The sequence below is a fragment of the Myotis nattereri genome (assembly GCF_964212035.1).
Source record: "Myotis nattereri genome assembly, chromosome: X".
In the NCBI taxonomy this organism is placed as follows: Eukaryota; Metazoa; Chordata; class Mammalia; order Chiroptera; family Vespertilionidae; genus Myotis; species Myotis nattereri.
Window position 1 is genome coordinate 41,099,524 of NC_138078.1, and position 18,760 is coordinate 41,118,283.

Sequence of the window (18,760 nt, forward strand, 5' to 3'; positions counted from 1 at the left end):
GAATCGCGTGTATCCAACCACAGAGGCAGCAACAAAAGCTGAGTCTACCCACCCCACAGCTACAGAACTCTGGACACCACAGTCATGCTTTGCCAGAAAGCAGGCTTCCTGAGCCCCACCACCCCAATAGACGGTTCCTGGGTGTCACTGTGAGTCCCTGCGGGGCATGCGTGATTTCAACCAAGGGCATAAGACAGCAAAAATTGGAACACCCCCTCCACGGCTGCTGACTTCTACACACCTCTGTTGTGCCTTTCCAGCTCACAGGCCTACATCAAGGGAGCTACACTAGACTACCAAACCCAGGAGACCTGAGAGGTCACTCCAGTAGCACCATACTCTAAAGACACTGGGTAGCAAAGCAATCAGAGCTACAATTAAAACATTACAGCAAAACATGGGAAGACAAAAAAGCAATCCACAAAGGAAAGAAAAATAGAAATCACCAGAAAGGGAATTAAATGAAATTGAGGCTACTAACTTATCAGAGAAAGAATTCAGAGTAATGGTTATAAGGATGATCAAATGGCTGGATGACAAATACACACAACTCAATGAGAATTATAAGGAGCTGAATGAGAATGTCACCAACATGAAAAGGAACCAAGAGGAAATGAAGAATGACATAGCTGCAATAAAGAACACAATGGAAGGCTTAAACAGCAGACTAGAAGAGGCTGAGTACCACATCAATAAATTAGAAGACAAGGTAGGAAAAAACACACAAACACAGGAGCAACTGGAAAAAAAAAAAAACTTAAAAAGCAAGAGGAGAGCCTAAGGGAGCTTTGGGACAACGCAAAACGAAACAACATTCGCTTAATAGGGGTACCAGAAGGAGAGGTGGAGAAGCAAGGAATAGAAAACCTGTTTGAAGAAATAATGACAGAAAACTTCCTTGATACTGGCAAGAAAAAAACTACACAAGTCCAAGAAGCACATAGAGTGCCAAACAAGATGAACCCCAAAAGACCAATACCAAGACACATCATAATTAAATTGGCAAACACCAACGACAAAGAAGGAATCTTAAAGGCTGTCAGAGAGAGACAGAAAGTTACCTACAAAGGACCTCCTATTAGAATATCAGCTGACTTCTCAACAGAAACACACCAGGCAAGAAGGGAATGGAATGAAATATACAAAGTGATGCAAAGCAAGGGAATGAATCCAAGAATACTATACCCAGCAAGGCTATCATTCAAAATTGAAGGTGGAATCAGGAGCTTCACAGACAAAAAAGGGCTAAGAGAGTTTATTACCACCAAACCAGCAATGCAAGAAATGCTAAAGGAACTGCTATAAAAAGAAGAAACAGAAAGACAAGAAGAAACACAAATATTAAGAATAACAATGACCACAAACAAGTACTTTTCAATAATAACATTAAATGTAAATGGATTAAATGCTCCAATTAAAAGACACAGGGTAGGTGAATGGATGAGAAAACATGACCCATATATTTGCTGTCTGCAAGAGACCCACCTCAGAACAAAGGATTCACACAGACTGAGAGTGAAGGGATAGAAAAAAACTTTTCAGGCAAATGGAAATGAGAAAAAAAGCTAGGGTTGCGATACTTATATCTGACAAAATAGACCTCAAAGTAAAGGCCATAACAAGAGATAAGGAAGGCCACTACATAATACTAAAGGGAGCAATTCAACAAGAAGATATAACTTTGGTAAACATATATGCACCCAATACAGGAACACCCAAATACATAAAACAACTTCTGGAAGATATCAAGGGAGAGATCAATAGCAATACAGTCATAGTAGGGGACTTTAATACCCCACTGACACCACTAGATAAATCCTCTAAACAAAATATCAGCAAAGAAACAGCAATCCTAAATGACTCACTAGATCAGGGGGACTTAATTGACATCTTCAGAATATTTCACCCCAAAGCTACAGAATATACATTCTTCTCCAATGCACATGGGACATTTTCAAAGATAGACCATATATTAGGACACAGGCAAAGTCTCTTCAAATTTAAGAGAATAGAAATCATAACAAGCATCTTCTCAGATCACAATAGCATAAAATTAGAAATCAACTACAATAAAAACATTGAAAAAAAATCAAACACTTGGAGGCTAAATAGCATGCTATTAAGCAAAGACTGGGTTACAAGAGAGATCAAAGAAGAAATAAAAGGCATCCTGGAAACAAATGATGATGAAAACACAACAATCCAAAATCTATGAGACACAATGAAAGCAGTCCTGAGAGGGAAGTTCATAGCTCTACAGGCCTACCTCAAAAAACAAGAAAAACTGGCAATAAATGATCTAACCCTACAACTCAAAGAGTTAGAAAGAGAGCAACACAAAAAGCCCAAAGTGTCCAGAAGGAAGGAAATAATAAAGATCAGAACAGAAATAAACAACATATAGAGCAAAAAAAACAATATAAAAGATCAATTAAACCCAGAGCTGGTTCTTTGAAAGGATTAATAAGATTGATGAACCTCTAGCCAGGCTCACCAAGAAACAAAGGGAGAGGACCCAAATAAACAAAATCACAAATGAAAGAGGTGAAGTAACAACTGACCCCACTGATATACAAAGGATTGTCAAAAAATACTACGAACACCTCTACTCCAACAAACTGGACAACATCGATGAAATGGACACATTCCTAGATAAATACAAGCTTCCAAAACTCAACCAGGAAGAATAAAAAACCCTGAATAGGCCAATAACTACTGATGAAATTGAAACAGTAATCAAAAAGGTTCCAGCAAACAAAAGCCCTGGACCAGATGGCTTCACAGGGGAGTTTTACCGAAAACTCAAAGAAGAACTAAAACCAATCCTTCTTAGACTATTCCAAAAAATTCAAGAGGAAAGCACACTTCCAAGCTCTTTCTATGAAGCAAGCATTACCCTAATCCCCAAACCATATAAAGACACCACAAAGAAAGAGAATTACAGGCAATATCCCTAATGAACATAGATGCTAAAATCCTCAACAAAATTCTAGCAAACCGGATCCAGCATTACATTAGAAAGATCATACACCATGACCAAGCGGGATTTATTCCAGGAATGCAAGGCTGGTACAATATCCACAAATCAATAAAAGTGATATAGCACATAAACAAGTTGAGAGGCAAAAATCACATAATCATATCGATTCATGCAGAAAAGGCATTTGACAAAATCCAACAACATTTTCTGATAAAAACTCTCAGCAAAATGGGAATAGAGGGATCATACCTCAACATAATAAAAGCCTTATATCACAAACCTACAGCCAACATTATACTCAATAGGCAAAATCTAAAACCATTTCCCTTAAGAACAGGAAAAAGACAGAGATGGCCACTTTCACCACTCCTGTTCGACATAGTACTGGAAGTGCTAGCCAAAGCGATCAGACAAGAAGAAGAAATAAAAGGCATCCAAATTGGAAAAGAAGAAGTAACATTGTCATTATTCGCAGATGACATGATACTGTACTTCGAAAACCCTAAAGACTTCATCAAAAAATTATTAGACATAATAAATGAATTTGGCAATGTAGCAGGATACAAAATTAACGCCAAGAAATCTACGGCATTTTTATACACCAATAGTGAACTTACAGACAGAGAAATTTAAAAAACAATCCCATTTACCATTGCACCAAAAAAATTAAGATACTTAGGAATGAACTTAACCAAAGAGGTAAAAGACCTCTACCCAGAAAACTACAGGACATTGAAAAATGAGGTAGAGGAAGACATAAACAGATGGATGAACACACCATGTTCATGGATTGGTAGAATAAACATCATCAAAATGTCCATACTACCCAAAGCAATCTATAGATTCAACGTACTCTCCATTAAATAACCAACAGCATATTTCACAGATCTAGAAAGAACCCTCCAAAAATTCATCTGGAATAAGAAAAAACCTGAATAGGTCCTGCTATCCTGAGAAAGAAGAACAGAGTAGGTGGGATCTCAATACCAGATATCAAGCTGTATTACAAAGCCACTCTTCTCAAAACTGCCTGGAACTGGCACAAGAACAAACATATAGACCAATGGGAGAGACTAGAGAACCCAGAAATCGACCCAAACCACTATGCTCAACTAATATTTGACAAAGGAGGGAGGAACATACAATGGAGTCAAGACAGTCTCTTCAATAAATGGTGCTGGGAAATTTGGTCAGACACATGCAAAAAAATGAAACTAGACCACCAACTTACACCATACACAAAAATAAACTCAAAATGGATAAAGGACCTAAATGTAAGACGGGAAACCATAAGATTATTAGAGGAATCCACAGTTAGCAAAAACTCAGATATATGCCGAAGGAATTTCTTCACTGACACAGCTCCTAGGGCAATGGAAACTAAAGGCAAAATAAACAAATGGGACTATATCAAAATAAAAAGCTTCTGCACAGCAAAAGAAACCATCAACAAAACAACAAGAATACCCACTGCATGGGAGAACATATTTGCCAATGATATCTCCGATAAAGGTTTAATCTCCAACATTTATAGGGAACTCATACAACTTAACAAAAGGAAGATAAACAACCCAATCAATAAATGGGCAACGGACCTAAATAGACACTTTTTGAAAGAGGACATACATAAGGCTGAGAGACATATGAAAACATGCTCAAAGTCACTAATCTTCCAAGAGACGCAAATCAAAATGACAATGAGGTACCATCTCACACCTGTCAGAATGGCTATCATCAACAAATCAACAAATGACAAATGCTGGCACGGATGCGGAGAAAAAGGAACCCTCGTTCACTGCTGGTGGGAATGGAAAACTGGTGCAGCCACTGTGGAGAACAGTATGGAGTTTCCTCAAAAAACTAAAAATGGAACTTCCATTTGACCCAGTGATTCCCTTCTAGGAATATATCCCAAGAAACCAGAAACATCAATCAGAAAGGATATATGCACCCCTATGTTCATAGCAGCACAATTTACAATAGCTAATATTTGGAATCAGCCTAAGTGCCCATCAGCAGATGAGTGGATTAAAAAACAGTGGTACATCTACAGAATGGAATACTATGCAGCTGTAAAAAAGAAGGAACTCCTTCCATTTGCACCAGCATGGATGGAGCTGGAGAGCATTATGCTAAGTGAAATAAGTCAGTCAGAGAAACATAAGTATCACATGCTCTCACTCATTTGTGGATTATAATGAACAACGTAAACTGATGAGCAAAAACAGATGTAGAGACAGAGAAGCATTGATCAGATGCTCAAAACTCAGAGGGAAAGCAGGGGAGGGTGGGGGTTAGGGGGAAAGATCAACCAAAGGACTTGTAGGCATGCATATAAGCATAAGTGATGGATGTGGACAACAGGGGTGAGGGTGAGGGCAGGATTTGGGGGATGCGGGGGCGTTGGGGGGATAAGGACACATTTGTAATATCTTATTTAATAAAGAGGGGGGAAAAACAACAGCTGGAGATTCCATCTAAATTGGACAACTGGCCAAATAAAAGCAAGACACCACTGGACTGAAAAAAAAAAAAGAAAAAGAAATGCAGAAGTAACCTGGATCACTTCCAGAGCTTTCTCTAGTGAGAGCATATCTAGATCACACAGAACCAGAGAAAGTAAGATCCAGATAGCACTTTAAAAAGCAACTCTTCTAATACCCTCATTTTAGAGTTGGGAAACAAGGTCCAGGAGGGAGAAGATTCACCTGATGTTACTCAGTGACTAAGCTGAGACCTGAAGAGGGACTTCCAATTCTGAGTCTGATGTTCTTTCTGATAAACCATATTTCTGCTCACAGCTTTTGGGTGAGATATAACACATCCTGGGCCAAAATACTCTCTTCTGGCCCATATAGAAACAACTTTCTCTACCCTTCTTTTGCTCTAGTTAAACCTTTCTTTTGCAACAGCATGGATGGACCTAGAGGGTAGTATGCCAAGTGAAATAAGTCAGTCACAAAAAGACAAATACCACATTTCACTTATTTGTGGAATCTAAAGAACAAAATAAATGAACAAACAAAACAGAAACAGATTTGTAAATACAAAGAACAGACTGATGGTTGCCAAAAGGAGAGAGGGTTAGAGGATTGTGTGAAAAAAAGTGAAGGCATTGAGAACTACAGATTGGTGGTTACAAAAATTGTCATGGGGATGTAAAGTAGAGCATAGAAAATATAGTGAACAATATTGTGATAACTATGTATGGTGCAGGTTGGGAACTAGAAATATCTGGGGAATGCCTTGTAAAGTAAATGATTATCTAACCACTATACTGTACACCTGAAACTAAGATAAAATAATTTTGAATGTAAACTATAGTTTAAAATATTAAAAATTTAAGACTTCGTTTGATACCTATGATTGCAAGGTAGTACAAAGAGATATTTCCCTCTTAAACTCTTAACTTTAGCACCAAGTATAATTAAGAAGTACATAACTGGCAGATTGCCAACAAAAGCTTTGCATGGGTTGGCTGGATAAACAATCCAATAAAAAAATGGGCAAAGGACCTAAATAGACACTTTTCAAAAGTGGACATATGAAAGAGGCATATGAAAAAATGTTCAAAGTCACTAATTATCCAAGAGATGCAAATCAAAACCACTATGAGGTACCATCTCACACCTGTCAGAATGACTATCATCAACAAATCAACAAACAAGAAATGCTAAATTTTTAAAAATACCCATGAACAAATAATGGAGAAAAGGGAACTCTCATACACTGCTGGTGGGAATGCAGACTGGTGCAACCTTTGTGGAAAACAGTGTGGTGTTTCCTCAAAAAATTAAAAATGGAACTCCCATTTGATCCAGTAATCTCACTTCTAGGAATATATCCCAAGAAAACAGAAACACCAATCAGAAAGGATATATGCACCCCTATGTTCATAACAGTGCAATTTACAATAGCTAAGATTTGGAAACAACCTAAGTGTCCATCAGCAGATGAGTGGATTAAAAAACAGTGCCACATCTACACAATGGAATACTACACTGCTGTAAAAAAGAAAGAACTCTTACCATTTACAACAGCATGGATAAACCTTGAGAGCATTATGCTAAGCAAAATATGCCAGTCAGAGAAGGATAAGTAACACATGATTTCACTCATTTGTGGATTATAATGAACAACACAAACTAAACCTAGAGAAACAGAACCATAGAACAGACGTCAAACATTAGAGGGAAGGCAGGGGAATGTGGGCTGGGGGATGGATGTGGGGAGTAAGAGATCAACCAAAGAACTTGTATGCATATAAGTATAACCAATGGACACAGACAATCGGGTGAGGGGGGTGGTGAAGGCTGGGTTGGTGGGCAGGAGCAGGCTGGGAGAGGACAATGGGGCGGGGAAGGGACATATGTTATACTTTCAATAATAAAGAATTTTTAAAAATACCCATGAACAAATAAAAAAGAGAGAGAAAGAGAGAGAGAGAGAAAGAGAGAGAGAGAGAGAGAGAGAGAGAGAGAGAGAGAGAGAGAGAGAGAGAGAAACTGAGCAGCCCCAAAGAATCAGTTTCTCACAAACAAAATTTAGGAAACCAGTCAAGGTGCTCTTTCCAACATCTTCAACTGTCACAGGTAGGGCCCAGGGAGTTGTTGTTTCTTCATGGAAGTGAACTCTATTTCACTCTAAGTGCCACCACAAGTACTATCATAGCTGGACCTACCTCACAGATGTCCTTGAGGTGCTTGATATAATGACGCTCAGTGCTCATGATTTCATTGATGACATTGGCCCGCATCTGATCTCGGTTCTGTAGTGGCCGGCCCAGACAGAGACAGTCTGAGTTGGGGTCCAGGTGCCCATTCTGAACGTCACTGGGCCCTTCCTCTACCCCGTCCTCCTGGTTCACCCAGAGCTGTGGAAGAAGGCAGAGAAAGAAAGGATTAACTTCCCTCTTTGAGAAGTTTTCAAACAAGTAGAAAAAGGATAAACTAAATTCTTCAGGTATTCAGAGAACCTTCAGAGGCCCCTGTAAACTGCATGCCAGGCCTGGCTCCAGGGTGACTTGTTGACCCTAGGAATGAGACTAATTTTCTCTTGGCCTCTGGTGACCTGTCATCTGTAAAATGAAAGATGGGGAAATCATCTTCAAAGACTTCTTAGCTAAAATGATTTCAGAGGAGAGAAGAGCAATGACAATCAGAAGACATATTGGGGAATATTAGGGAGAATAGTTGGATCAAAATAAAAAAGGATTAAGCTATACATATGAGGTGCCATAGCTGGATTATTGTTAAACACTTATGAGTATGGAAATCAAAGTTAGAAACTAGAGTGGGCATATCCAAATCAGGGCCTTCGGTGTTGATTTTCCTCAAAGCCTACACATATAAACCATTAAAATTTGACTGTGAAATTCTTGGGATATGCAAATATCTGTACTTTCTCAAGGCTGGAATGGAGATGTCATAATGTTCTTGTACCACATAATAGCAACAGCTGTTTATTGAGCACTTACTATATACCAGCCCCTGTGTTGAGAGTTTTCAGTGAACTGTATTATTCAGTTCTACTAGACAGGTACCATTATTATCACCATTTCACAGAAGAGGAAACTGAGCCTTAAAAAGTTAGGGATTTCATCCCAAGTCACAAAGTTAGAAAGCAGAAGAGCTGAGATAGAAGCCAGGCAGTTTGGCTCCAGAGTTTTTGGTCTAAACTACTGTGCTAGCTCCTTTTGCCTCTATCTCTAAGAGAGATGGAAAAGGAGTAGAGAAGGGATTGAGACAAGGTGATCTTAGAAATATTAGACTCATCAAAATTGGATACAATTGGTAGAGGTTCAGACGATCCATTCCAAATCATGAAGCAAAGGAATGCAGAAGAAAAAAAAACTGTTGGGGAGGCTTAATAAGGTATTTCTTGATCTTGGATTAATTAACTCATGGAAATGGCTCATTTCACCCTACTCCTAGGAAGAAGGAAAACTAAGGGGCATGGAAAAAAGGAAGGGTGGTACCCTAAGAAGAGTGGCAAGATCTGCTAGGATAATTAGCCAAAGAGCTTGTCAGGTGTCTCTACAACTTTATTCAACTATTCATCTTTCCCTGGTTTTTCTACATTCCTGCCTCAAGAAGCTAAGATTAAGCAATTTCAATGCATCTCTATTTCTGACAACAAAAAATGTATGTTGGTGGGTGGATTTAGTGGTACAGAAGCTTTGAGATGAATCCAGAGGGACAGTAGTTCCTTCCCACCTCTGTGTATTCTCCTCTCCCTTTGCCTCACAGAGCTTGGAGAGCATGGTTACCACCCAGTGAACCTAGAGATGTCACCAGCATATAGTCTACTTATTTGCCACAGTTGGTATATAGTAAGAGCTCAATCCATTTTAATTCATTTTGCATACACAGCCAAATGTGCAAAAATGTACGTCTACCCAGAACCTATCATCCTCTGCAAATGATGTATTGAAAATCTTTATATATCTTATAAAGGTCAGCTTTGTGTCTTTGATGTGCTAATAGCTGTCCCTTGATACAATAAATAGGCAGTGATGAAGGATGACTAATTAAGGAACAGATCTGTTAGAAAAAAAAAAAAAAAGGTGATTCTAAGGCCTTGAAGCAAACACATCATAAACCTGTCTATCTTTACCAATAAAAATGTAATTTTCTAATAATCTATTAGCTTTTTCCAGCTTCTCATAAAGCAAGCTAATCCCCACTATGAAAAGAATACAATAGGCAGGCCTTCAAGAAATAAGAAACCTTTCTATTCTTCTCAGGAGTAAGACAGTCAAATCAAAACAAAATGTTGGCTTTCCGATGGCTGAAATGAGATGACTCTTTGAAACAACTCTAGTGGGAAGGAGCACAGAATATTGGTGGGGGTAGGTGGGTTGGAAAGTCAGGTCAAGACAGAACCAAATTTAGGTTCAAGTAATACTTCATATAACAATGAAAGGGCAAGAAGGCAACTACAACTAGGTGGATGCAGATTTCTTGCACAAAATTTGGTGGAGGAACCCCTTCTGGCAAGAACTAAAGGCATGGATGGCAGGACTCTTCATAAGGAGCTTCTGAGAAGACAAGACCTTTATCTATTCCAGCCATGGGCAAACTATGGCCCGCAGGCCGGATACGGCCCGTTTGAAATGAATAAAACTAAAAAAAAAAAGACCGTACCCTTTTATGTAATGATGTTTACTTTGAATTTATATTAGTTCACACAAACACTCCATCCATGCTTTTGTTCCGGCCCTCCTGTCCAGTTTAAGAACCCATTGTGGCCCTCGAGTCAAAAAGTTTGCCCACCCCTGTATTATACTGAAACAACCCCATAAGCCCACTACTTAGGGAATGATGCTACCTTAATCCAAAAGAATGACTGGTAGATTCATTAATTCATTAAACCTATGTTCAATGCTTAATATATACCAGATAATGGAGATAAAGCAGTAACAAAAGAGACAAAAATCTCTGCCCACTGTATAGCTGACATTTGCGGGGAGATTATTTTTTTTATTATTATTATTAGTTAAGGTATTACAAATGTGTCCTCATCCCCCCCATTAATCCCAACCTCCCCCCCCCCGCCCCGCCCCGCACACTCCTGCTCCAATCCCCCTGTTGTCCATGTCCATTGGTTTGGCTTATATACATGTATACAAGTCCTTCGGTTGGTCTCTTCCCCTTACCCCCGCCCTCCCCTACTTTCCTTCTGGGGATTGATAGCCTGATGGCTGTTTCTCAGTCTTTGGGTCTGTCCCTTTTCATCAGTCTATGTTGTTCTCTATAATCCACAAATGAGTGAGATCATGTGGTATTTATCTTTCTCTGACTGGCTTATTTCACTTAGCATAATGCTCCCCAGTTCCATCCATGCTTTTGCAAAAGGCAAGAGTTCCTTTTTTTTTTTTACCGCAGCATAGTATTCCATTGTGTAGATGTACCACAGTTTTCTAATCCATTCATCTACTGATGGACACTTAGGCTGTTTCCAGATCTTAGCTATGGTGAATTGTGCTGCTATGAACATAGGGGTGCATATATCCTTTCTGATTGGCGTTTCTGGTTTCTTGGGATATATTCCTAGTAGTGGGATCACTGGGTCAAATGGGAGTTCCATTTTTAGTTTTTTGAGGTAGCTCCATACTGTTCTCCACAGTGGCTGCACCAGTCTGCATTCCCACCAGCAGTGCAGAAGGGTTCCTTTTTCTCCACATCCTCTCCAACACATGTTGTTTGTTGATTTGTTGATGATAGCCATTCTGACAGGTGTGAGATGATAACACATAGTCGTTTTGATTTGCATCTCTCGTATAATTAGTGACTTTGAGCATGTTTTCATATGTCTTTTGGCCTTCTGTATGTCCTCTTTCGAAAAGTGTCTATCTAGGTCCGTTGCCCATTTTTTTTTATTGGATTGTTTATCTTCCTTTTGTTAAGTTTCATGAGGTCCCTGTAAATGTTGGAAATTAAACCCTTATCGGTGGTATCATTGGCAAATATGTTCTCCCATGTAGTGGGTCTTCTTGTTGTTTTGTTGATGGTTTCCTTTGCTGTGCAAAAGCTTTTTATTTTGATGTAGTTCCATTTGTTTATTTTCTCTTTAGTTTCCATTGCCCTAGGAGCATTATCAGAGAAGAAATTCCTTCGGCATATGTTTGCGATTTCGCTGCCTGTAGATTCCTCTAGTATTTTTATGGTTTCCCGTCTTACGTTTAAGTCTTTTATCCATTTTGAGTTTATTTTTGTGTATGGTGTGAGTTGGTGGTCTAGTTTCATCTTTTTGCATGTATCTGTCCAATTTTCCCAACACCATTTATTGAAGAGACTGTCTTGACTCCATTGTATGCTCTTGCCTCCTTTGTCGAATATTAATTGGGCATAGTGGTTTGGGTCGATTTCTGGGGTCTCTACTCTATTCCATTGATCTATAGGTCTGTTCTTGTGCCAGTACCAAGCTGTTTTAAGAACAGTGGCTTTGTAATACAGTTTGATATCTGGTATTGAGATCCCACCTACTTTGTTCTTTCTCAGGATTGCTGCAGCTATTCGGGGTCTTTTTTTATTCCAGATGAATTTTTGGAACGTTCGTTCTAGATGTGTGAAATATGCCATTGGTATTGGGATCGCATTGAATCTATAAATTGCTTTGGGTAGTATGGACATTTTGATGATGTTGATTCTACCAATCCATGAACACAGTATATTCTTCCATCTGTTTATGTCTTCCTCTATCTCTTTTTTCAGTGTCCTGTAGTTTTTGGCATATGTCTTTTAGCTCCTTAGTTAAGTTTATTCCTAGGTATTTTAATTTTTTTGGTGCAATGGTAAATGGGATTGCTTCTGTAGTTTCACTTTCTCTAAGTTCAGTATTGGTGTAAAGAAATCCATGGATTTCTTAGCATTAATTTTGTATCCTGCTACATTGCCGAATTCTTTTATTAAGTCTAATATTTTATTGATGGAGTCTTTAGGGTTCTGTATGTGCAGTATCATGTCATATGCAAATAAGGACAGTTTTACTTCTTCTTTTCCAATCTGGATGCCTTTTATTTCTTCTTGTCTGATCGCAACGGCTAGTACTTTCAGTACTATGTTGAACAGGAGTGGTGAGAGGGGGCATCCCTGTCTTGTTCCTGTTTTTAGGGGGAATGGTTTTAGTTTTTGCCCATTGAGTATGATGTTGGCTGTGGGTTTGTCATATATGGCTTTTATTATGTTGAGGTATGATCCCTCAATTCCTATCTTGCTGAGAGTTTTTATCAAGGAAGGGTGTTGGATTTTGTCAAATGCTTTTTTCGCATCAATTGATATGACTATGTGGTTTATTTCTCTCAATTTGTTTATTTGATGTATCACATTTATTGATTTGCGGATATTGTACCATCCATGCATCCTTGGGATAAATCCTACTTGGTCATGGTGTATGATCTTTTTGATGTACTGCTGGATCCGATTTGCTAAGATTTTGTTGAGGATTTTGGCATCTATGTTCATTAGGGATATTGGCCTATAATTCTCTTTCATTGTATTGTCTTTATCTGGTTTTGGGATTAGGGTGATGTTGGCTTCATAGAATGAGCTGGGAAGTATTCCTTCCTCTTGAATCTTTTGACATAGTCTGAGGAGGATAGGTTTTAGGTCTTCCTTGAGAGGGGAGATTATTTTAATTTGCAAAACGGTAGCATGTAAGGCCTGATTACTGTGCCCCTAAGCCCAGCCCAGAGTCCCACAAAAAAATCCCCTGGGCCTGAGACATTGACGTTCTGGTAGAAAACTCTCAATCCCCTGCTGTTGAGAGTCTCCCTGTTCTGTGTGATGAAGATCTTGGCTGCTTGTATGTCAAAGTACATTGACACAGATCAGCACAAGACTTCATCTTCCATGGGTACAATATCAACCCTCTCACCAACACACTATGCAAGCTAATGTATACCTGTGTACTTTTTCAAAAATGTTATACATTAACACTGCAATTGGCACACATGGGCTCCTCGGTGACAAGAAAGAAGACAGACAATGCCCAGAGCCTGGCAAGATGGAAGGCTTTCCTGGAAGCCATCTCAGAGTACTTGAAGATTATTTTCTCCAGTCTTCATTGTGCTCTAGTAAGGCTTGGTTAGTGCAATTCAACTTAATAAATGCCTATTTTGGACCTAGTTTGTACTTAATCAATAGCTATGAGAAACAAGGGGATGAGCAAGAGAACTAACTACTCTTGTCTCCCTTAGTTTCAGGGAGTACTTTTCAAAACATAGAAGATCTCTGGTCATCATCTCTTACTTTTCCATTCTTACTGTCATGGCCCCCATTCCCTAAGTGATTTCCGTGGGTGATTCCCAGCTCCAATTCTTCCCCCACACCAATTTCTTTTGATTATCACTTTGATAGGCTACTCTCACACCTCCATATATTCATTAGCTGCCCATTGCCAAATCCAAATCTCTTACCATGGAATTCAAATATTACCATAATCCGGCTTCAATCTGCATTTCCTTTCTCACCTTCAACTGTGCCTTTTAGGAATACTGGGCTCCTTCCAAACTGGTCTACTGTCTATTCTCAAATACTCCAAACTATGGTCTTTAATCCCATGCTCAAACATGGAAATAATATAGTCCAGATGCTTTCAAAGACTTAAATAATTATTAACCAATATCATAACTTCCTGATGAAGAAACTGAAGTTGATAAAGGAGAAATAACTGGTGGAGAGCTAGCAGCATGCCCAGATCCCAATTTTGATAAGGCTTTGTATTTTGTATGTATCTTCAATTTCTCCTTTTTTTTCTCCTTTGTTGTTTAAATTACACAGTAAATACAGGATTACATTTGCTTTTTAAAAAAGTTAAAATGTAAAAGAGAGATCTCAAATTATCAAAATCAAGAATAAAAGAGGAAATACTACTACTAATCTGAAAGAAATAAAAGGGATTAAAGGAGACATTATAAACAAGTATATGCCAATAAATTAGATAACCTGATGAAATGGAAAAAATTCTAGAATGACAGAAACTGACTGAGGAAGAAAAGGAAAATTTGGATAAAAAGATCGGACTATTATTCAAAAACTTCCCATCTGGATCAGACCAGATGGCATCACTAATGAATTCTACCAAATATTTAAAGAATAATTAACATCAATTAAAAAACACCTAAGAAACTAGGCATAGTACAGAACTGTTGAAAACTGATGATGGCAATTTGTGAAAAACCCATAGTTAACAGCATACTTAATGGTGAAAGACTGAATGCTTTCATCCTATGATCATGAACAAACATCACTCCATGCAACATATGTACTAAAGGTACTGGACAGAGATATTGGAGGGAAAAGCATTTAGATTAGAAAGAAAAACTAAAGCCATTCACATATGACATAATAGTATATATAAAATTAATAAATCCACACATAAAAAAACCTGTTATAACAAATAAACAAGTTCAGCAATGTTGCAGGATACAAGAACAACATAAAAAGTAAATTGTAACCCTAACTGGATGGGCTCAGTGAATAGAGCATGGGCCAGCGGACTGAAGGGTCCCGGGTTTGATTCCAGTCAAGGGCATGTACCTTGGTTGCAGGCACATCCCCAGTGGGGGTGTGCAGGAGGCAGCTGATCGATGTTTCTCTCTCATGGATGTTTCTAACTCTCTATCCCTCTCCCTTCCTCTCTGTAAAAAAATTAATAAAATATATTTTTAAAAAGTCAATTGTATTTTTACACAAAATAAGTCTTTAAAAATTCAAGAGAATTGAAATTATATCAAGCATCTTCTTGGATCACAATGGCATGAAACTAGAAATCAACAACAATAAAAACAACTCCAAAACATACAAACACATGGAAGCTAAATAGTATGTTATAAAATAATAAATAGGTTACCAATGAGATCATGGAAGAAATTAAAAAATTCATGAAACCAAATACACAAAAACCCCAAATCTATGACACACAGTGAAGGCAGTCCTGAGATGGAAGTTCATAGCAGTACAGACCTACCACAAGAAACAAGAAAAACATCAAGTAAATAATCAAACCCTATACCTAAAATAATTCGAGAAGGAACAACAAGCAAAGGGCAGAGTAAGTAGAAGGAAGGAAATAATAAAGATCAGAGAAGAATATGACAAAAAAACTAAAAAAGAATACAAAAGATCAATGAAACCAAGAGCTGGTTCTTTGAAAAGATAAACAATATTGATGAAGCTTTAACCCGACTCATCAAGAAACAGAGAGGAATCAAACAAATAAAATCAGAAATGAAAGAGGCAACGAAACAAATGACATCACAGCAATACAAAGGATTGTAAGAAATTTGCCAACAAATTAGTCAACCTGAGCAAAATAGACAAATTACTAGAAACATACAATCTTCCAAAACTTAATCAAGAAAAATGAGAAAACCTGAATGAACTGATAACAATGAAATTGAAACAGTAATTTTAAAACTCCCAGCAAATAAAAGTGCTGTACTGGATGGCAACACAGGCATATTTTTCCAAACATTCAAGGAAGAACTAACACCTATCCTCCTAAAGCTATTCCCCCAAAAAAATTCAAAAGGAAGGAAGACTTCCATGCTCTTTTATTGAGGCCAGCATTATTGTAATTCCAAAACCAGAAAGACACTACAAAAAAAGTAAATTATAGGCTACTATCCCTGATGAACATAGATGCTAAAATCCTCAACAAAATATTAGCAAATTTGATCCAGCAATAAATTAAAATGATCATACACCATGACCAAGTGGGATTTATTCTTGCAATGGAAGGTTGATACAATATTTGCAAATTACTAAATTTGATACATCATATAAACAAAATGGAGGATAAAAACCACATGATCATATCAATAAATGCAGAAAAAGGATTAGACAAAATCCAACACCCATTAATGATTAAAAAAAAAAACTCTCAGAAAAAAGGAATAGAGTAATCATAACAAAAACTATCTAAGACAAACTTACAGTCAACATCTTACACAATGGGTAAAAACTAAAAGTGTTTCACTTAAGATCAGGAACAAGACAGGATGTCCACTTTCACCATTCTTACTCAACATAGTACTGGAAGTCCTAGCCACAGCGATCAGAAAAGAAGAAGAAATAAAAGGCATCCAAATTAGAAAGAAGGAAGGAAATCTGTCATTATTTGCAAATGGCATGATACTGTACATAGAAAACCCTACAGAATCCACCAAAATATACTAGATACAAAACTAACATCCAGAAGTCAAGGGCATTTTTATACACCAATAAGGAACTCTCAGAAAAAGAAACAAAAACAAATAAACAAACAAAATCCCATTAACCATTCAACAACAACAACAAAAATTAAGGTGCCTAGGAATAAACTTAACCAAGGAGATAAAAGACCTGTAAATGGAAAACTATAGGACATTGAAAAAAGTAATAGAATAAAATACAAACAAGTGGAATCATATGCAGTGTTCATGGATTGGAAGAATTAGCATCATTCAAATGTCCATACAACCCAAAGCAATAGATAGATTCTATGCAATCCCTATTAAAAATACCAACAGCATATGTCACAGTTCTATAACAAATATTCCAAAAATTTGTATGAAACCAAAAAAGACCCTGAACAGCCTTAGTAATATTAAGAACAAAGTTGGAGGGGTCAAAATACCAGATATAGAACTATTACTACAAAGTCAGTGTAATCAAAATACCCTGGTATTGACACAAGAACAGGTACATAGATCAATGGGACAGAAGAGAGACCCCAGAAATAGGCCCATGCCATTATGGTCAATTAATATTTGACACAGGAGGCAAGAGCATACAATGGAGTCAAGAAAGTCTCTTCAATAAATGGCTTTGGGAAAATTGGACAGGTACACAGAAACAATTAAACAAGACCACCAACTTACACCATACACAGGAATAAACTCAAATGGATAAAATACTTAAATATAAGTTTTTAAACCATAAAAATCTTAGAAGAAAACATAGGCAGTAAAATTTCAGCCATGTCATGTAGCAGTATTTTCACCAATATATCTCCTAGGTCAGTGGTCGGCAAACTGTGGCTCGCGAGCCACATGCGGCTCTTTGGCCCCTTGAGTGTGGTTCTTCCACAAAATACCACGTGCAGGCGCGCATGTACAGTGCGATTGAAACTTCGTGGCCCATGCGCAGAAGTCGGTATTTTGTGGAAGAGCCACACTCAAGGGGCCAAATAGCTGCATGTGGCTCGCAAGCCGCAGTTTGCAGAGCCGCAGTTTGCCGACCACTGTGCTACGTCAAGGGAAACAAATGAAAAATAACCAAATGAGACTACATCAAACTAAAAAGCTTATGCACAGAAAATTGGCCAACCTTAGCAAAATGGACAATTTGTATATTTGCTAGATACATACAATTTTCCAAAACTCAAATCAGGAAAAATTTCAGACATGAAATTTAAGCAGTAATTTGAAACCATCAACAAAATGAAAAGGGAACCCACTGAATGGGAGAACATATTTGCCAGTGATACATTGGATAAGGTGTTGATTTCCAATACATGTGATGAACTTATACAACTCAACATCAGGAAGACACACAATACAATTAAACAATGGGTAAGGAACCTGAATACACACTTCCCCAAGGGAGACATACAGATGATCAATAGACACATGAAAAAATGCTCAACATCACCTATCATCACAGAGATGCAAATTAAAACTACATTGAGGCATTACTTCACACCTGCCAAAATTGTTAACATCAATAAATCAACAAGCAACAAGTGCTGGCAAGGATTTGTAAAAAAAGGAACTGTAACGGAATTCTAGTTCACTGTTGGTGAGAATGTAGACTGGTGATGCCACTGTGGAAAACAGTATCGAGTTTCCATAAAAAAATAAAAATGGATCTCCCAGTTGACCCAGCAATCCCACTTCTGGGAATATATCATAAGAATCCTGAAAAGTCAATCATATATTATATGTTTATAGCAATGTTATTTACAATAGCTAAGCTCTGGAAAAAACACACATGTCCACCAGTAGATGAATGGATAAAAAATTTGTGGTACATCTACACAATGGAATACTATACTGCTATAAAACAGAACAAACTCTTACTGCTTGCAACAGCATGAATGGATATGCTAAGTGACATAAGTCAGTCAGAGAAAGACAAATACCATATGACCTCACTTATATGTGGATTCTAATGAACAAAATAAGCTGACAAACAAAATTGGACCAGAGGCATAGATACATGGATCAGACTGACACTGTCAGAGAGGAAAATCGTGGAAGGACTGAAAAAGATTAATCAAAGAACATATATGCAT

At 37.8% G+C, this 18,760-nt stretch overlaps 1 protein-coding gene across 5 annotated transcripts in view; it reads right to left on the minus strand.

Annotated features, from left to right (window-relative positions):
- Positions 1-18,760, minus strand: part of ARHGEF9 (Cdc42 guanine nucleotide exchange factor 9) — a 224,594-nt gene that overhangs the window by 113,325 nt on the left and 92,509 nt on the right. For all 5 annotated transcript variants that reach the window (XM_081080792.1, XM_081080796.1, XM_081080794.1 and 2 more), the window contains exon 3: positions 7,662-7,853. In XM_081080792.1, the coding sequence (XP_080936918.1) occupies positions 7,662-7,853 (192 nt within the window). The remainder of the gene's footprint in view (positions 1-7,661; positions 7,854-18,760) is intronic.